The 21,725-nt window shown below is 38.6% G+C and overlaps 1 protein-coding gene across 11 annotated transcripts in view; it reads right to left on the reverse strand.

Annotated features, from left to right (window-relative positions):
- DMD (dystrophin) overlaps positions 1 to 21,725 on the reverse strand; it is a gene marked incomplete at its 3' end in the record, with an annotated part of 1,131,161 nt that overhangs the window by 949,274 nt on the left and 160,162 nt on the right. For 2 of the 11 annotated variants that reach the window (XM_079310884.1, XM_079310880.1), the window contains exon 1: positions 8,196 to 8,410. The exons of the other annotated variants lie outside the window; for them this stretch is intronic. In XM_079310884.1, coding sequence (XP_079167010.1) covers positions 8,196 to 8,238 — 43 coding nt within the window. In that variant the 5' untranslated portion in view covers positions 8,239 to 8,410. Of the gene's footprint in view, positions 1 to 8,195; positions 8,411 to 21,725 lie in introns of those variants that run through there. 11 annotated transcript variants of the gene reach the window in all.

The following is a 21,725-nucleotide window of genomic DNA, read 5'->3' on the forward strand; positions in this document are numbered from 1 at the left end:
AGACAGACACAACACCTCTTAGGAACTCATAATCCATCAAAAAAAGCCTCCACAGATTGACTTATTGCACCAGGAAAAAATGAATTCCTTGGTTACTATTTAGGGCTAAGACATTTTTCACTTTCTAGATAAGAATTTAACAGATAAGAAGCAAATAACCTTGGTGTCTACAGTAGGCAGATTTGGGAAAAAAAACCCCTCTGTCTACATTTTGAAGAAGTCCTTGTTCAAATCACATCCTTCCTTCAGTTAAAGGGAGGATTATTGGTCAAGTAAACTTTGCTTCACATTTGCATGCAACATGTCAAGTGCAAAATGAATCAATTCAGCAGGAGCAGCAGCTGGGATGGGTTGGCAAAACAACTGTTAAATCAGCTTAAGATAACATGCAAAAATTAGCAAGCCTTCTTGGGGGAGTAAAGGGCTTATTTAAAGTAGCTGAAGTGGTACAGCAATGAATGTGCATGACTCAGAGAAATGGAAAAACAGCAAAAGGACTAAAGAGAAAATAAGAGAGCTGACAACAGTATTGGTAGAAAGAGTTTGGGCTTCACAATTCAGCTACTATTCCCCAAGAAAAATAGGTTTGTCCTTACAAAATGAAAGGGTGAATGTTCACTGCCATTCAGTTTCTTTCAAAAGAAACATAAAATGTTTCCAATTATGTTTTTAGCTGTAACAGTTGAAAAACATTATTAAGTTAGCAACTGTGCTAAACCCAGCAGTAATTCTGAATTGATTCTGTAAAGACATGCCTTGTTTTGAACAGGAAATAGAGATGGACAACATAATCCAATAGATTTCCTCTCCCAAGGCAAAAATGTACCCCAGCTTACATTCTCTAAAGCTTTACATCTATCAGGTAATTGGGACAGAAACACCACTTCACTGAGGATAACTTTCACTCCTAATAGAGGAATGTGATATAACTAAGTACAAGTTCTGTTTACATGCCCTCTAGAAAGCATCTTGATGCAAGGATCCTCCCCAAATCTGTGCTGCTAACACTGAGCCATCCTGCAGGTAAGGGAACAGGTATTGTGGAACTTCAAAGAGTTACAGAAGAAAAACAGATTTATGACAATTTATTTTATTTCTAAATAGAAATTTGTTTACAGTAGATTTTTTGTTTACAGTAATTATCCTACATTCTGCTGTTAGATATCTGGTCCTGGAATCCACCCTTTATTTCACAGTTTTAATTTCTCTCCATGATTCTTGTTAGAAATTTCAAAAATGATTTATTTAATTATAAGGAAGAACAGAAAGGTCAGAATGAAGCCTACAACATGCTTGTTCTTTACAGACTACTATAAAAGGAACTGTTCTCATGGTTTGGCGAGAAAACAAGAATTCGTTTTTGTGAAAAGTTACTTGGCTTCACCTTTGGTTTCCATTCAACATCCAATGCAACCAAAACTTTCTCCTCTGTAAACAGACTATAAGCAGAGCAAATACTTTAATCTGGATCTTCTACATTTTTGGAGCATGAGTAACCTTCAGTCAACCAAGCATTTATAAATGTGATCTTAGAATTCGGTGTAAAAATATACTGATCTCTATTTCCAGCATCGTTGGCAGGGCTTGGAAGGGTGGGGCAGGGAATAAAATATGTACTAAATCACATGATAAGAAAAGGTCAACAGTAAATAAAGTCAAATGAATAAAAGAAATGCTGTTGTATTCTCAAAATCCAGTGCAAAATAATTCAAGGTTCTTAAAAATCTTCATTAAAAGCAGCACAAAAAAACATTAAAGTGAGTTTTTTTGAGTTAATAAGCCTGTACACATCATGTCCACAAGTTCACCACAGGTTTGTAACTTCTCAGTGTCCTCTTCCCCTTCATTTTGATGAGCAGGTGCCCTCATTAACTGGGCAGGATTGTCTCTGGGTAGTCCTACCTGGATCTCTCTGCAGCAAGGAGAGACTCTGTCCCTCCTGGTCCCTCAAGGCTCAAACAGAATTGCTTATATTTTCCTTTCTTATTAGTTGATCAGCTTTGGAATGAGTTAGACAGCCAGGGAGGATTGGGGACTCATGCTTTCTAAGCCAGGAATGTGACAGGATAGCTTTATGGCTAACAGCATTTTTCCCTGTATTGAAGAAACAGGCACAAATGTTCCCAGTTATTGCTACCAACAGCATCAGATATTTACATCAGGACATGCCACAGACAATCCACCATCGAATAACTGCTTGAAGTGCTCTTTAATATCTCCAACAATGCTAACTATTTAATGTTATTAATGTGTTAGAAAATAAAGTGCTTGTATTAATTTTCCCAAAGCTTAGCAATAGCTAGGTAGCTTTGAGGTTTGTTCAGAGTGAAACACTTCATGAACATCTTTTTCCAAATAAAAACTTTAAGATACCGGGGGGAGGAAAAACCAACATTGAGAGAACAAGGTGAAAGGAATTTAAGCATTTGTGTGTGATGAGCATGGAGAGGCTTAGGAGAGAGGAGGACACATGAACTGAGACCTCAGATTTCTAAACAACTTCTTTGCTATACACACCATCAGCAGAGTGAGAGCTGTGTCAAAATAGCAAGAGATTTCACTGCAGAAATGTTTCTTATGAGAAGCCTGTACCTGGTTAGGACCAATAAAGAGATCCTTTCTCTCTTTTCTTTCTTCCCCTCCCGCCCCTGGGTTTTCTCCAGCCACTGCAGTCCATGACCTTCACAGGGAAGCTTCTGCTTTGACAACAGGCTGCAAACCTGCAAGGACTAGCAGTGCTTTCTGGGAGACAAAACTGTTGCCTCACAATCCAATCAAAACCTCAATGTACCAAGTGAAAAATAAACCAAGGACATCATTATTCTGTTTCATTGTGATTTGGCTTGCCTTCAAATCTCATACCCTGTATATCTGAAATAGCAGCAACACCTCCATTAGCTGGGCCTTCTAACACTTTAATCAAAGTATCTTTCAGAATAAAATGGCAGAAATGTCAAATTCCAATCACCCTTTAAATTCCCTCAATTCCCTGTGCTACAGAGAGTTAAAAGCCTTACCCAGGATAATTTCCTGTACAAACCAGAGTGCAGGCACACAGATGCTCTGCCACGTAGGCAGGCACCAATTTTGGAGCATGGCAAGCCCTGGGGTGGTGGGACAGGGAGGCTTCCCTGTGCTCATGGCCACACTCCTGCACCCAGTGCAGCTGATTTCTCACATGGGATAACAACTTCCACACTTTATAAAAAATACAGGTTATGTTGTGCCCAGCTGTATACCTCATCCAATGTGCATTATCTGCCCCTCTTCTTTCCAAGTTCATATTAAAAAAATCAGATGCTAACATTTCTGTTTTTACTGGGACATATCTGGTGGCCAAGAGACCCAGAGTTTTCTCAGACTTTACTGGCATCCACATGAATGAAGTGGTTAAAAGAAATAGTCACAAAAGGTTTGATTAACCTGACTGAAAATCATTTCCTCTCTCATTCTGGGGTGCTTGCAATGCCTCTAGGTCCCCAGAGTTCTTTCAAAAGATTTTAGCAGAGGTAAGCTAAGAAAAATGTGATATTCTGGATTCACATTTAGGTCATTTCTACATACTGAAATTATTTAAGGGTTTGTTTTTTTTTTCTTTTTAGAGGAATCCTGAAAATATTATGTTACTTCATAGAAAAGTACTCTAGGGGAAACACACCCTTAGGACTAACATACTTCTGTAATGGTTTCTTTGAGGAAACTTTTAAACAATATCTTATTATTTTATTATCATTGAAATTATGCTACTTTCTTTCTGCTGAAGATGATAATCCCTTACAAATTTTTCAATAAAGAAATTCATATTAAATCTGGAATTTTAACTGTTACTTTGTATGAACATAACCAAAATTACAAGAACATATGCTTCTGCTCACATAGTACTATTTATTTCTCCTACGCATGCTCATAATATTTAAAAACTATATTTGCTCTTCAGAATAAAAAACTGCATACAACTGAAAAAATAAAAAAAACAACCAACAGATAGATATGGATATTTAAGAAATACCGAATTAGAGAAAGGACCAGAAAACCTCTCAAATAGTATCAGCCTCATGCTCTAAATAACATCCAATAATATGACTTACACGAAGAACCAAGAAAGTACATGACTTTCTAAAAATGCAGCTTATCTGTCCTTCAATACACATAATTAAAAATGTTCTGAGTTGTTGCACATGTGGTAAGTAACCTGGAAGGGAAGTCCCCGTGGTCTCTGTGAGTTCCCTGAACCCAAACTACTCCTTTGCTCCACGTGTTTTTCTGGGAAGAGGAAGGATCTTGTTCCCTTGTGCAGCACAGTTGGCAAGATGTTCTGGAAAGCCACACTCCACTAGCCATCATTCCTGCTTTCCACAAGGCTCAGTCTTTGATAAGGCACAATTATTTGAAATTCCCAGTGCTGTTCTGCCTCCCCTGACAGTGATACAGTATTACCATAAGTGCATCCCCTGCAACAGCAAGGGGATGATACAAAGTTCTGCTAAATTTATTGAGAAGTCTTTATCCAGCAGTTAGCTATAACACAGTACAATGGTTATCCTCCTAAATGATAATTAAGCTTTAGGGTAACATTTAATTGAAAATGTACTGTGAAAATCAACAAGTCAGCTCTTTCAAATTGAGGCTGCTTGGTTCAAAATACTATTCAATGTGATTTTGTCTCACAGTAATCCATGACAAAAATATATGAGTCTAATTTTGTTTCCTCTGGAGATCATTTAAAAACACTTAACCCCTTTGACAATTGTGTTTGAATAATTTTATATTATTAGTCAAATGGTTAACCTTTTTCTACAAATGTTGTACCTTTTCAGTAATAAACAGCATGATCTTGTCAGTAACTATTCTATTAGTACCACGATTGATTTGTTTCCTTTGAAAAAAAGTTTAAATTTTCACAGTATGTATCATGCTCTTAGACTCCCATTCTTTGAACACATTCTCCTGATCAATAACTGTGTTGGAAGGATCTGTGGGCAGCCAGAGGACCAGGGCTAAGGGAGCAGACAGAACAAAGCCCCTCCTGCTCTAGCTAGGGTATGACTTTCCAAGAAGTTCTCTCCTTACAACCAAGACCCAGAGCAATTTGCAGCCGTGCTCCTCCTATGTCCCTGGCTGTCTTGGGCCACAGCAGATCATGTGGACCAGCAGGAGCAGCCTGCCAAGCCAGCATTCCCCTGCAAGGTGTGTGTGTGTGTGTGTGTGTCCCAGGGCTCGTTCTGGAGCAGCTTCCAGGATCTTCCACACACCCACTGTGAGCCAAACCCAGAGCATGGCTTGGAGCTCAGATTCCTCCAAAGGGATGCAAGGCACATCCAGGGCTGGGCACTGGTGCACAGTCATGAGCAGGGAATCTGACATCTGGGAATTCACTTCAGAAATTCCTGCTCTGAGGTGTGAACCTGGATGGACCCTGCTGCAGTACATCCATGGCATCCTGTAAGAGACCCCTTGTGGCCACCAACTTTCAGACAGGATTAATTTCTTTTCCATGCTGGATGATTAATTCTATTTTTAGCCACTACTTTGTGCAAATCCAAGCAGAGAAAGAGGATGCCTGTGTGTGACAGCAAGCAGAATTTGGTTCCATGTCAAAATAAGGACACTGAAAGAGGATTATATCTGCTAGAAGGAAGAACTACAGCATATGATACTGAATCCCCTAGGGAGACTGGCTTCTGAAATGAAGTTCCCAGTAATCTCATCTTAATTAAAACAAAATGAAATTTATGATATCTTATTTCCCTGCCACTTTATTATTTAGGTGTCATTGTCAAAGACTCTGCAGAAATTGAGGAAGAGACAGCGGCTGCCCCAAGGAGTTTCCAGTCTGACTCGGGAAGAAGTAAACACTGAACAGCTCAGGAAAGAAAGAAAAGCCCTTGGCAATGAATAAATACCTTTGTATTTTCACAAAGGTCATTCTCAGCTAAAGTGAGACGAATCAGGGAAAGAAGAACCTGTCTTTACTGCTGTGGCACAGGGGAGAAAAGAATAAAAAAGGGAAGAGGTGAGTGCAGAGGTGGATGAAGGGTTGAAGAGGGGCCACCAAGAAAAGAGAAAGGAGGGATTTAAGAAACAAAATATAAAGGTGTAAGTCACCACTATCACCTCGAAGAGCAAAAAGTTTTCATCCAATATAGAGAGAGAAGCAAAGAAAGCACAGGCAACAAGTAGGAGATGTCCTGAATGAAGGCAGTGGACAAATCTGGGAACATTCATTGAGCACACCTTGTCACAAAGAGCAGATTTTTTTTTTCCATTTTTACTGAAATAAAACTATAAAAACTCCCTTGAAAAATATTATAGACAATTATATAAAGAAAACTTTCATGCTCTTTTAAAAGAGTGGGGATACAGCTGAGAAAATTCATTCAGCTAAATAACTCCCAAGAAGTGCTAGGACATCACCCTTTCATTTTAGATATGGACACAGTTACATAACATAATTTAGCAAGTGATTTAATGGCTCTTGTCATGAATGCTATTCATCTGCTAGATGCAACTCTGGTTTCTATTCATATTTTACAAAACCACTATCACATTTTTTTTTTATTTTTTTCTTTCATCCATCTACTAATGTTATACATTTCCAGAGTGAAATTACAACTTTTGAACTAAGCAGCAAATATTTTTCCCTCTTAATTAGAAAGCACTTGCCCAACATTCCTTCCAGCAGCATCTCTTCCCCAAGGCTGAGGACAAGAAATCTGGGCTGATATTGTCATTCCTTTGGAAAGGGAGTATATAGAAAAGTGAAGAAAACAATTTCTCCTTATTCCTCCCCAAAGAATCTCTTACTAGCCAGGACTAAAGCCTCTTAGGAAAAACCCAAGACATTTATTTTTCCCAACTGCACCCCCAACATTTTCAGAAGTCAAGAAAACTGTCTCATAATTATCCTGTATGTGATAATGATGATCTCCCTGTTCTACCTAACTTGAACTTCTAGACTGTATCCAATAAGTAAAAGGTGTTATCACTGAATGAGCTCCCTCAGCACTACAGAACTGTCTGCAAAAATTGATAGCTGATTCAAGCTTTATTTATTGCATAAAAAAATAAAGTATGAGTTCATCTTGCAAAATGGAAAAGCAAATATGGCATAAGACCACACCTGCACCTTGAAATTTTCTGTTTTAAGCTTCCCTCCTATCAAACATAAAAAATTTAATCTTATTTGGAGATTGTCTTCATCACATGGACCATGCAGTCCATTATATGCTAAGGTGATAAATGACAACATGTATGTATTTCCCTGTCTTTTATGATCAGAAAATAGAGAAAACTAGAAATTCTATTATTATAAAGATACAAAGCTACAGTGAAAGTGGAAGAGCCAAACAGATTATAAAACAGGGGGCAGAGATCATAGATTATGTCCAGACAACAGTGACACTTCTTTTTTCATTGGCACAATCTGTTCTGAGCCTGGGTGGGGGAGGAAGAAAGATCATCTGGGAGCATTGTAGATGGATTTTAAGACTCTCTGTCATTCTTTCACTCTTGGCTCTCTTCAGTCTCCTGCTCTTGGCATCCTCTGTTTTTCTTCTTATTGCACATAAAGGTTAGTTTTAAACCAACAAACAAGTGCAAGTCTGGAAAACATGCCTGTTGTATTTTTGTTTTTTTTTTTGTTTTTTTTTCCTGGGAAGAGCATGGGAGAGCTCAGCTGCTGCTCGCTTCGAACTAAACTGCCACCCCCTCACCCAGTGGATACCAGACAGTTCAGCGACCAGAGAAGAGCTCTCTTACTCTGTAAGTTAATATTAGGCAATGAAACTGCATATGCCATTAAAGTTCAAAGAAACTGATTACTCCTTTGATGTGTTGCCAAATTATTAGAATAATGACGCTATTTTTTTTCAAGTGTATTGGTGTGTCTCCTCAATTCTTTCTTTTTTAACCCCATGCTTTAATAACTGTTGAACTTCAGAAAGAAATGTGTTATTTTTCTTCAAAGGACAGCTGGGTACAGTATCAGGATGACTTCTTTTATATATAACGTAAAGGATATTAGCCCCCTATTAGAGACAAAAAAAAGTCACTTTATTTTCCCCCTCAGGTGCTAGCCTCCTTTAGACTTGGAAAACAAACATTTTAAAATGCATGCTGTTAGTGGGCTGTGCAGCACTACACTGCTCTGTCAAAGTGAATATTGTGATAAATTATGCCAGTCTGTTCATACTTACAATCATCTTCCACTTCCTCATACCAAAGCATGTGAGCAGACATGAAATCTCTCCACAAAAACAGAGGAAAAAGAAAACAAGAGCAAAATATTTCTTGGCAAAGTATATCCCAACTTTGCTGCTGCAGTAGCTTTTGCTGAATTAGGCTTGTCCCTGCATAGCTCCAGCTGTGTCCCTGCAGGAGCCCCAGCAGCTGAGGGAGGAGAGGGCAGGAGTCCCCGGGGTGGGATGCTGCAGGGTGGGATGCTGCAGGGTGGGATGCTGGCAGGGCTGGCTGCCCCCAGGGTCTGCGTGTCCCAGGCAGGGAGAGGCAGGATGGATCCTCACTCCCACCCAGCCGGCATGGTAACTAATGCCAGTGCTCTTTGGAGGCCCCGGAATGTTTCAAATTCCAGGACCTGCGCAGAAGCAATGCTCTCTGTGCTTCCCCCTCAAAACAAAGTTGATTTCCCATAATAGGACAGCCCATGCGCTCGACATATAAGGCTGTGCTTCCAGGGTAGCATGTGCAATGGATTTAAATTATGTGTTGCAGCTTCCCAAGGAACATTCAGGCTACAAAGCGAGGTGAAGATATTTACTGCTCCCTTGAGCAGCTCTCCGGAGAGCCCCATGAAACAAATTTGATTCCTTCCCAGCAAATGACCCCCAGCCCATCCTCAGACAGGTTCCTCCTTTTTTGGGAGAGGAGCAGAAACCTCCCCCGACTTTTGGGATTTCAGCCTCCCTCCTGAGCAGGAGAAAAAATAAACAAACCCTAAAATAGTGTTGTCACCAAACTAAATGTGTAAATGCTAACAGGAGTTGTGGTAAGTCAGTAGCTGCATAAACAGGGGGAAAAAAAAAAAAAAAGACTATTGACTTACAAGTGACCTTTTCCACTCCCAACAAAACCACGCAGTACTAATGCTGTACAGGAGCTGCAGGGGAAGCAGAGGAAGGAGTGTGCACAAGCTGCCTGCCTGTTTCCCTTCCTTACAGTGGGAACATCCCCTCCCAAACTGGGATTTTGGAACTCCCAAATCCCAAGCAGGTGGGACCTGGGCTGACACTCTCCCCCTGCACTCAGTGCCAGGCCTCTTTAGTTTTAGGAAGGAAAAACAGGCACCCACACAGTACATGGAAAAACCATCCAAACCCAGATTTTTATAAGGCTGCTTTCAGTTTGTACTTTGTACAGTATGTACAGCCTTTAGAGACAGGCCATATTAAATCATGTAAATGGTTTCATTTGAAAAGTCATTTGAAGAAATACTCTTATACTGTTCATTTTTTTTTTAAATCTATCCTTAAAAACCTAAAAAGTGGTATTTTTCAGTTTTAAAGCTTAATGTGTCTAGTCGTGCTGATTACAAGTTTATAAGTAATTTCCTAGATTATACAAAAAAATAAACACAAAAATGAAGTGTGTAATATAACCTTAGAGCCACTGGCATTTTCTACACTGATAGTCAAATTAATGCACTGAAGAACCTGGATGTACAGTACACGCCAAGAGACTCCTAAGGATTAATTTGCAGCCCACAGGAACTGCAAGTCATGAACTGATGTAGAAAATAATCTGAAGCAGAGCAGAGCACACTGTAACAGCAGCAGCATTTTGATTATTTGAGGGAGAAGGAGACTGAGAAAACCCAGGAAAGGAACTGCTTATTGTGCACATATTTTGTTTTAAAATACCTAAAGTGACCCTTAATAGCACATGCTGTCAATAACTAAGGCCCAGTAAATTATTTAAAGGCTACAAGTGAATGTTACCTTGAAGGAAAATGATAGCACAACAGTGATCCTCCCGGCTTATCTTCATTTCAAGGTAACAAACCTTTCCTCCAAAACTTTGCAGATGCATAAGTCTGTTTCTAAATTTGATCACAGGGCCTTCATCTTGACAGAGATCTGTGGTCTGTTTTACACCCAGCTCTAGACACAATCCACAAAAATTCATGTGGATTATTCATTCCTCTCTGACAATGGCTTTGGGACCATCAGAGCATATTTGGATCAGGCTTTGCAATAAATGCAGTGCTATTCAGAATTTTCTTCTAAAACATTGCCCAAATAAGTGTCCAATGGCAATATTTTCAATACCTTACATATTTAATAATCTTCCACATGCAGGAAATCCTATTTGCTTCCTCTCTATACTGAGGGAGTTCAAAACGCTGGGGGCCTCAAGAGAACACCTGCTTCATTCACAGAAGGGCAGAACTCTTCACCTACAATTTCCTTTCCTCCTATTGATGCTCCTCCGGTCAATTGGAAATAAAAGTAAACATTTGCTAGGCCACAGAGAGAAATGACAAATGTGAGTGTTCAAATCTACTGGGTATGTTGGTTGGGTTTGGATTGCCAGGTTTGGTGGTAGTGCTTTTGGGGGACTGCAAAGAAATTGAGAAGCTCTTAAAAACTTAATACTATTTTCAGCACCTATGAGTGCTGTGACTGCCTAACACAGAGAAACATCCAGGCTACTGAAGATGTTTTAAATGTATCTCCTAGTGCCTACTAACCAGCACTTACACTGCATGGATAGCCTGGAGCATTTTGACACATCAGGTTTTGTTATTTGTAGGGTCTTTTTGCTCTATATTCAACAACAGAGAGCAAGGCAAAGCTTCTCTCTAGTTTTCTGTCAGATACTTACTGTACACTCAATAAATGTTGATGGTCAGAGACCACTGCCTCATTCTCTCTTCCACATGCTGCAGGTAGCAGGCTCTGACCTCAGTGCTGAGACTACACTGCCTGTGCTGCAAGACAGGAAAGGAGCAGCTTCAAAGTCAGAGAATTTGGGAAATGTAGAAAATCTGGAATGGGAAAGATGGGTATTTTTTTCAGTGATTGCTGTCAGCTTCAGTTTAATGTTGCCTTACTCTTCCACAACCAGTAATGGCTTAAATGAAAGAAAATTGTCATCGTCACAGAAATGGTCTGGGTGACTTTCAGCCACCACTAACAAAGGTTTTACACAGAAGCTGTTTATTTCCCTGCTTGAGAAGGCCTTTCAAAGCCCAAGTATTGATAAACTTGAAAATATCTCCTTTCTAATGGCACGAGCGTGACAGCAATGCAGAGCTGGAGAAATCGCCGAGGAGACCAGCAGCTATCTGGAAACAAGGACAACAATAAACTGCCTGTTCAGAAACCATTCAGGGGATTGGTTCAGAGTATGTCAGCATGACTGTAGAAAAGAAATGGATTTCAACATCCCAGCTTGTCAGCCACGTTTATTGTCTCAGTAAGATAAACAGGGGAAGGTTAGACTTGGGGGTAATGGTCAAAGCAAAGGCTGGACATGGGAACCAAGTTCTCAGATCTCTAACTCTTCTGTACCATAATAAAGGGCTACATTAAAATTCAGGACTTCTCTGTCAGGGAAAAAAAAAGAACACGGCTGGAAAATGATGTTTTTGGCATAATTGATATGGGAGGAGAGGTTCCCAATTCAACATAAATAAATCAAATAACTTCAGGTTAGCAACATCCACAGAACAACAAATCTACCATCTCACTGTAATTTATTGGGGCACAAGCACCTAACAAACCCCCAACAAAGCAAAGCACATCATATTGCCATTTGCACCATCTATTTCCTTTCCTGTTAACAGATAAAACAAGAAAATAACAAATAGGTAGCATGCTGCACAGAACTGATTTACAAACCTCTTATGACTTTTTAAACATCCCTGTGGCACAAGTTGTTTGCCAATACAACTCAACATCAGGCAGAGTGCTTACAGCATAAACCTAAGACAGATGATATTTTGATTATAATTTCAGAAAGCATTTCAAACTTTATTCCACCCTGCTTTTAAATCACTGCCAATGCTGACCTAAAAAAATTAAAAAAATAAAGGCAGTCCAAGCCTGTTGCTCAGCTCAGCCATTAAGCTCATAACAAGATGTCTCTGTGCTCTTGCCAGTATTTGCAAATCTATCACATCTATCTGTGTGGGAAGAAGTACTGAACTCCTGGGACTATGGGGCTGATGTGCAGGGAGAACTGGGATGGGATTCTTTCAAGCACTAATGTGCAGCGTGGGTTTTTTGCCCTGGTGGTATATTGGCTCTGATTCTTTTTATTATTCACTTCCTGTCATGAAAAAAACAAAACAAACACAAACCACTTGCATGTCAGCATCTTTATCACAACAGAAGTAAACAGGCAGCTTCTGATTTTCCTGTGAAATTGACAAGGAAAAAAAAAAAAGGAAAAAAATCTTTCCAATGTGAGCCATTGAAGAATTTATCTCTTTTGTTTCTTGGCCTATTTTTACTTCAAAAAGGAGCATATCATAGAGAATTTTAGTACGGGTCACAAAGGGGTTCCTTTTTCTTGTTTATTTGATCTGCAGACAAAAAATAAAAGACAAAAAAAACTTCAAACCAAAACAAAAAGCTTGCCTTTATCTCTGAAGGAAGTAGTAGCTTTTGGCTTCCAAAGTAAAATATATTAATATAAATGTATACTCAGAAAATTAGCAGTCAATACAATGATAAAGACAAAGCCCTCTCATATGCAAGGTGTGTTTAAAAAATCCAGTTTATTAATATATCATGAAACACTTCTGCTTGAGACCACCTCTAGCATATGAACCAGCATATTGGCTCACTGCTGTTTGTGCTCTCCCCAGGAAAACTCTCTCCTTCCTGTCGTGGCCACTGGGAAATCAAGGTTTATCTCTTTTGCAGTGCATCTAGCAAATAGAAGGGTGGGCTCCTTGCTAGTTCAACAAAGTAACTCTCAGAAAACAACCACTATCCATTCTGGAAAGCTTCAGCTGAAGAACAACCAATCCTTTTCACCTATACGATCTATCTTTGTTGCACGGTCCCAAGCAGATTTAGCAGGACAGCACGTCCATGCTTTATATATCTTTATTCTCAAAACCCTGTCAATTCTCCAACTCTCAGAAACTTTCACCCCAGCAGAAATGAAATCAGCCCTTACTGGAGCCATTTGAACCAGACTACTCAGAAGATATACTGAGCCAACCAAAGAAAAGTGCAAAAAAAAGATAGCAAATTGTATAAAAAAAAATAATATTAAAAGTACCAAGAAGAGAAGAAAAAGAAGATTTTAATTACAAAGTAGGAATGAAAGTAATAAAGAGGAATTAGAATTACTCATTTATGTCTATAAAATGTTGCTCTTAATCACTCCAGAGAGACTGATATGACCAAAAAGGAGAGCATCTTATTAACTAGTATTTCTTTCTCTAGATTTAGGCATGTAACTCACTCCAGTCACCACAACCATACCACATAACCTACAGAAAGGACCCTGACAGTGATCTGAAAAGTGTCTGAATACCTAAAACAGTCTCCTGCCCAAAACTGCCCTTGGTGGGGCAGGGGGGTGTCTTTCTCTGGCTTTGTTTTGTTGGTTCACCTTGGTTGTTTATCCACACCATGAAAGATCAAGGCCAGATTGTACCTCTTGTCCCTATCTCCTTAGTGTCCACAGGAAGAAATTCTGAGCCCACAGACCAGTAGTGAGACACAGCACAGGAGGTGCCCCAGCTGGGCAGAAAACTTCTAGGTGCAGTTATTTTCTCAGGGAGGTCCAAACCACATGAAATTCATCCAACTCTTATTCTCATTTCAACTCACCTAAGGGGCGCCTGTATTCAAGTCACCAAGGAAGTCATCCCAGACTCTACAATGCTTAAATGCAACTGATTACAACTTGATTACTTGCCTCACATCTAAATGGAGAAATATTAGCCAATTTTTATAAACACATACATTTGAATAAATGTATGTCACAGAGAGAGCAAGTGCACTCACAGACAAGTAGTGGCAATAGTTTTATATGCATGTGCATATTTAATACTTCTTTTAAGAGGACCCAATTTCACAAAGTTGAAGATAAATATAAAACCTCATCAGTGGAAAGAAAAGTTAAACAGAGAAATGTGAACAATAATTGGAAGATGTTTGAAAACACTGTTTAGGCCTACATGTCATTGCTAAGAAAAGTTTCTCTGGCTGAAAACAAACAACTGCAAACAAAAACAAATTTAGTCTAGAAGGGAAGCAGGTATTTAAAAAACAAAAGCAAACACAATATGTAAGGAGCAGAGGAAAAAATGCCAAGCTGATTGCAAAGAATATCAATAGGAGGTAATTATGAATCAGAGTCAACAATCCATACGTACGAGAGAGAATTCACCTAGGTCTGCAGGGAAGCTGCATCAGCTCTGCCAAAGGCAGCTCAAGGTCACTTTGCAGAGCAAATGTGCTGGCTGCTCACATAAACACAGATTTCTGTAGGGAAACACAACTGGAGCTCCAGCCCCCCACATTGCCCCAGTCACCCCGTCCCAGCCTCCCCTGGCACTGCTCTTCTCAGTTTCAGCTGTGTCCAGCTTTGACACAACATTTAAGAAAGCCACTGATAAACTGGAGAGCACTTAGAATCACAAATATCCAAACTGGTGGTTTTCTCTGCAGAGCAAAGTGAGGGAACTTTACGTATTTAGTCTGGAAGGAAAAGGCTAAGAAGAACATAGCTGCTGCCTTTCAGCATCTAGACATTACAACACCCCATTATTTTTCATGTGTGCCAAGGAAAGGGACATAATTTGGGAGAAATCAACTTAGATTTGATATAAGGAGAAAATTCTAGGAGTATCAAATTAGAGGTCATCAAATACTTTTAAGTTGAAACTTGTAAGGAAAACTTTAACAAATTTTTCAAGGATAACAAAATGTGTTTTATCTATCTTAACCCTTGCAAAAGAAGAAATCTAAATGCCTTTCATCTCTGAATTTCTGTAACTGTCTACGATTTATAGACTAGATAATATGACCAGTCATACTGAGTTGAAGTTTGCATGCATGTCATACACAAAATAATTGTGTTGTGAAAGGAGAGCAGTCTAATGGATACAGGAATACACAGTGACAATCTGGAAACCTAAATTCTATTAACAGTTCTGCCAGTCACTCATTATTTAATTTCCCTTTTTTTTTTTCCATTTCCCATATAGAAAACTACACTTACAAGCTAAATAAGTGCTGTTAGACTGCTTAATTATTGTTTGAGAGAGGTGACAAACTGTTTAAAGTACAGATCTATTAAGGGTCTGTGTTTTAATCACACTGATTTCATCCAAAGTCTCCCTGGATGACAATTGCTGAAAGCCTTAGTTACAGTGGCAAAAGACTGTCACATTAAATCTGGGAAGACTGGGCTATTATGACAGCAAATTATGATGACAAAATTCTGTTAGTTCAAGTCTAATGAAACATTACTGCACACACTAGGATGAATGTTAAATTATTTCTGTGAGGGTCTATATGCAGGTTAGTACATCAAGATGATGGCAAACTGAAGTTAATGCAAGCCTGCAGAGATGACATTACAAATGGCAAGATGATTGCAAAATGATGCTGCTGCAAGTGAACTGTGATTAAAAAATAGGTTTCTAAACACAAAAATGTGCTAAGGGAATGTAAAAATAAACCTACAGAAAATAAAACCAAAGACATTTTACTTCAAGCAAAAGACATACTGGATACAATTAGTGCTGCAGACCAATTCCCTGCCAAACTGGCCAACGTTGATTAGGAGGGCACAAAGCCAGGATGAGACTGCTTTACAAGTAACTGCCAATAAATTCTGAGTAATGGTATCACTAGGACATTTCTTTCCACTAAAAAGAGGTAATTGACTCTGTAGAAACATAAATAATTTTTGAAAAAGTGCTCAAGATTATTGTCTTATGAAAGAATCTGGTTTGATCAAGAAATTCCTTCGTAAATTTAATCATATTGATGTTTTTCTTTCTTGTATTCTGGCAAGGTTACTAGTACATGTGTAGAATCAGATTATTCATTAAGCCCAAAAGAAATTTGTCCACTCTCAGGTAAATTCAAATACATAGGATCCACAGCACTATAAGATTAAGGAGATGAGATATTTAATATGCACAGTGTTCGTAATATTTTAATGTGATTAAATCAGTAACACCAAAGATCTGCTAGTATATTTCCTTAGAGCAATGTTTCATCATCATTTCTAACATGTGAAGAAAAAATAATTCAAAACCTGAAAAAATTCTTCATTTTCCTTTATGCATTTTAAGTCTTTCCTCCTTGCTATAATATTTCTATCTACTGGTAAATACGAGAGGTACACTTAATTTCTATTTTGGCAATAGCAGGTACTCTGTGTCTTTCCAAAAGACTGGTGCTTCTATCCATCTGTCTGACTCTCTATCTGTAATGTTTTCCATCTTATTATCACCCAAAATATGTGATACTCAGTTCCTGATAAATTACACTGGTGAACTGAAGTGCATTGTTAAAATAACAAGCTTTGTCAAGTAGTTTAGGTAGTGCCTGACCTTTAGGTCTAAAGCAGGCATAATTTCAACCTATCTAGTAGAGAAGAAAATGAAAAATTCCCTATTCTTGACAATGTATAAGTTTTTACTGGGCAAATTACACATCCTATTCAGCAAAATAATAGAATGGCAAAATCTCACTAAAAATAAATAGATCTTAATGAGGTAATTCATTTCAGAGATAAGTGCAGAGTGACTCGTGGTTTTTTTCCAGATTTTTCTCAATAGTTCCACAGCTAATAAATTAGTACTTGGAGTACAGAAAAGGAGATCAAAATGATGGTTCAGGGCTCGAAGTCACTCTGATTACAGACTGAAATTTGTAGGAGCCATTATCACTGCATACATTACATTAAAATTCATGGAGCTTTTCTGGAGACACACATGCATTCCACCTGAAGGCATGGACTTTTTAGAAGACTGGGAGATCACTACATCCAGCTACTCACTAATGTGTGTGTTGGCATGGAACCTCTGCCAGCTGAAGTTACCTGTGAATCTGAGCAGAGCACTGGAATCACTGACTGAAGTAATAAAAGATGAACCATAAAGTGTGTTCCCTCACTCCTTGCTGATTTTAATCTTACTAAATACACTCATTCCAGTGAAGATATACACTCTGATGGCAATAAGATCTGTAAACTTTACTGAATTCAGTGGCATTTTATAACACAGGAAAAGAACAGGTGAAGGGAAAAATTACGATTTTTTTTTAATCATTAATGATAAGCAACAGCAATCAAAGTCACTTTATTATAATTACATAGAGAAGGTCCAGCTAAAGAGTTTGAAACATAAAAAGACTATCTAGACTAAAAAGTCTATTCTCCAAGGAATTATTTAAAATCTGAATTGCTTAAAAATATTCCATTTCTTTAATGCACCAATTACAAGTTTATTGTTCTGAGGTTTTTTTAGTTTGTTAGTTGCTTATGCAGCATGTATACAAATGCCAATCACATTAGACCTTTGGGTTGACAAAAGTCCAAAGAGATTGGGTGTTGTGGGTTAACAACTGCTTTCTTAAAAGCACTTCATGTAAGTTTAAAAATGTAATTAGATCAGAACTGGACCAGCTTGGTTACGAATATGAGAAATATAAATTTTTGCAGTCTTCTCTGTTACAGATCCACTAACATACAGCCCAAGTACCTCCTTTCACAAGAGTAAAATGCACCTCTAACTATTTCTATGCAATAAGTCTTGGCCTATACTTAAGTACATAAGTACATAAGTACAACTAGATGACATATTAAAATTAGAGAAAGTGAGCTGAATTGAAAACTCTCTAAAATTCATCAGTCCATGGAAGATGGAGCAACTATCCCATATGGAGGACAACAGCAGCAAAAGGATTCAAAGAAAGAGAACTAAGTATTGGTCACAACCTCTGCAGGCTTTATGACAGCTGCAGATGACTAAATTTATTCAATACTATTTTAGGTTCTTTGTGGTAATTTGCCTGGCCTACCCTCATTTCTTTTTACAGGCACAGGTCTTCTATTAATCTTGGGTTAGAACCATCAGCCCCAGCCCTAATTTCCAGTCACTGTGAAACATTTTAAATGGTTGGTGCATAAACACCTGATTTATTACCTACTAATGCAGCACATGTATGACTTCTTCTTACCTTTCTAAAAACAGAAAAAAATATTTCAGATTAAAGTACTCTGTCACTCTTTAATCACTCCAATTACTTATTTTCCCTGTTTGATAAATATATCCATACAAAACTCCTCAAAATTATATACTTGACCAGAATGCAGATGCATCAATGACTACCACTACAACTAAAAGAAATATTTTTAAGCCAAAATATATAACTCGACTTAAAATGATTTAATGATGGTAATATATGTTTCAAGTATAAAATTAATATAAAAGTAAGTACTTCAGCTACTATGTAAAGTTGTTTCAACATCAGCTGGGTAAAAAATACCAAATGCAATGTCCATTTTTTTAAAAACCTGTTCTGGAACTAAAACCTAGTATGTCTAATCATGGTACCAGTCTAATTCTCAGAAATTACTATAAGAATAGAATTAACAGACACAGATATGAGTTAATGGAGAAATGTATTTTACAGGGGCAATCACACATCATCTGTCTGGTAGAGCTCTTTGAATGAGTCAGTGTGCACAGTCAAAGGAAACCTGGTTTATGCAATTTAAAGAATTCTCAATACTGCCTCATTAAATAACTTAGAGAAACAAAGATTTCATAGGGTAAGAGATCCCCTTTCACAAATTAAAATATCACTAAAACACAGAAGTGCCAAAAGCATTCAGCTTTCTCAAATATGTGTGTCACCAGATGTATCACAGCTCAGAGCCAGGACTGGTCAACATGTAAGGTACACTGATTATCATTACATAGATCTAAAAAAAGTAGGCAACTCTCAAGATTCCTAATAGTGCTAAGGTGTTCAGGGAAATAAAAATGAAAGTTGGCTGCAGAGAGATGCAGAAGAGCCTCAGAGTGTCAACTGGGCAATAAAAAAGACAGATGAAATTCAATATTGAGAATATGTGGAGGAAAAGAAATCTCAAATTTACGTACTCAGCATGAGCTCCAAACTAGTTATTACCACTCAGGAAAGAGATCCTGGAGTTATAAAAGGTCTATGAAAATATCAACTCCATCTTAGAAGCTGTCAAAAAGCAATCAAATGCTGGCCATTACTATGACAGAAATGGAGAGCAACATACAAAATATCATTATGGTATTATTTAAAGTCTTCAGGTGTTCACACTTTGAATACTGTGGGCTGTTTTGCTTCCCCATCACTAAAAAGATATAGCAGGAATACTAAGGACAACAGAAATCATTGAAAGCTAGAGAGAAATGGCTTCCATGTGAAGAATGACTGCAGAAGAGTATTCAAGGTAAGGGGAGGGGAGGGTGAACAAGCACGAGAAGGAGGAAGAGATTCCTCTGAATCTGAGGAGGAGATTGCCCAGGGGATGCACACCAACCAAAGGAGCAACCAAGCATTACAGACTAATCATTAAACCATGCTAGAGAGGGGCTGAGGCCCAACAGGCAGGTACAACTCCTGGCATCATCCCTGACAACTTTCCAAAATCATCCTCTCAATGTACAGTAGAGAAAAGAGCCAGCCCAAAACTGGGCTTCCCCACGGGTGCTGGGAGTGAATCAGAGGGGCTGGTTCAGCTGCAGGAGCCTGTGGGGTGCTCATGCCTGGAGGGCTGAGCAGTGCTGGCCTCCAGGAGGATGCTGTGGAGCTACAGAAGAGCAGCTGGAAACAATCAAGGGGCTGGAGCATACTCAGAGAGCTGGGATGCTTCACTGTTAGAGGAGAAGGCTCAAGGGAGACAGGACTGAGTCTTGAAAAGAAGTTCACTCTGAAGGAGTGAACAAGGTGAATAAGGAAATTATTTACCAAACCTTGTAATACAACAGCTTGGTACATGATGCACAATTGGTTTAAAAGACAAAAAGAAAGTATTTCTTCAGCCAGTGGGCTACCTGCTTCTGGATTTTGCTGCATGAGGAGTTTATGGAGGCAGATGTTTATCAGCTGGTTTAGAACAGAGCTAGACAAATTGATGGGAAACAAGTCTGTAAACAGATGCTAAAAAAGAATGGAGCCAGAATGTAACCTCTAACATTTTTAACACAGTGTTTGCAGATGCTGTGGTAAGATGAGAAAATGGATCCCAGAAAGTGTCCAGGCTCCTGTGCTCTCCCTATCATCTCCTGTTGCCATTTTCAGGAGAAATAATCCTTGGTCTGATGCACCATTGTTCTGACCCAGCAGGACATTTTGTGTAAATTTAAGTTACAGGGAAAAGTAGACTACAGCTGAACATAGCTCAGGTGTACTTAGCTGATGGGTCTTTAGAGATGAACAGAGAACAATTTTTCACTGTCTCTTTTAGCACAAAAGCTGGATACAAGTGAGAAAAAAACAAAAGAAAGAAAACTAGCAAGTGGCTGGCTCAAAACAAGCAACAAGAAATACCTCTTCACACTGTGAGTAGCTAAGGGACAGGGCTCTGCTGCTGGATGATGTGGATGCCAAGGGTTCATGTCACTTGGCTACCCTGGGAGCCAGGTACCAGCAGAAATGAGTCCCTGGCAGCAGCAGAAATGGTGTGGCTGTCAGGTGTCCTCAGACAAGTCCCCTCAGGCACAGAGTCATTTCTTAAAGCAAAAAGGAACTGGACGCATGCCCTACCTGTGCCCCACTTCAAGCACCAGGCAACACTGCAGAGAGCATTACAGCAGCTCTTTGCACACCCACAGTGCAGTCATTTCTTTATTTCCTCTGCCCCAGTGCCTCTCAGGCAAAATGCTGCTGGTAAGCTTTGATGGGAGCAGTGCAACACAGGTTAAATCACTGGTATTATTCTTACCTTTTGTAGTTACAACCACCTCTGAATTTAATAGTGCTGTGTGTTTTAGTACAGCAGTGTTTGCACGACAAAATATTAAAGAGTTTCCACCTTTTTAACATATATCCTGCTTTCAAGGGCTTATAATTTAGCTGAGAAAATGCTCACAGCTGAAGATCAGCATTCAAAGTCTCAGTGTGGAGGCAGCATTTCATTTCAGTTGTGAGAGGGAAAACAGTATGTCATTTTTATAACTATCAATAGAAGGCTTCTGTGGGATTTTTACTTTCTGGATTTTTTTCCTGTTCTAAGACATTTTCCTGTTTCAAGTTAAGCAACTGGATGTATTAATAAGTGACAATCATTGATCACAGCATGAACAAGAAAAGATAACTGCCTTTAAAAAAAAAGATGGTACAAAATCAGTGTACATTTTCCACAGCTTTACATGAAACACAAAAGCATAACTACATAGTCATCACTCCCATGCAGTGCTGACAAAACTCTAAAAGGTTTTAAACACTGGGTTCATACTTTTACATTCAGGAGAAAAGATAGATGCTAAGAGTAGGAACGTGTAAGACAGAGGAATTCTTAATTTACCATTATTTACTTTAGTTCTTTAGAGAATTCATGGTTTAAAAGAGGATAGCAGCCTTTTTAATTCTCAGGTTTTGTTGGCTGTTTTTGTTGATATGACTTCAGAAATATTTACTGATTATGTAGTCATTATATCAAAACATCTTGTTTATTAATATAACTTTTCAATTTCTTCACCTTTCTTCTCACCTGCAGATATACAGAGAACTGGAATTGTC

This window comes from Erithacus rubecula, assembly GCF_903797595.1.
Source record: "Erithacus rubecula genome assembly, chromosome: 1".
NCBI classification, from domain to species: Eukaryota; Metazoa; Chordata; class Aves; order Passeriformes; family Muscicapidae; genus Erithacus; species Erithacus rubecula.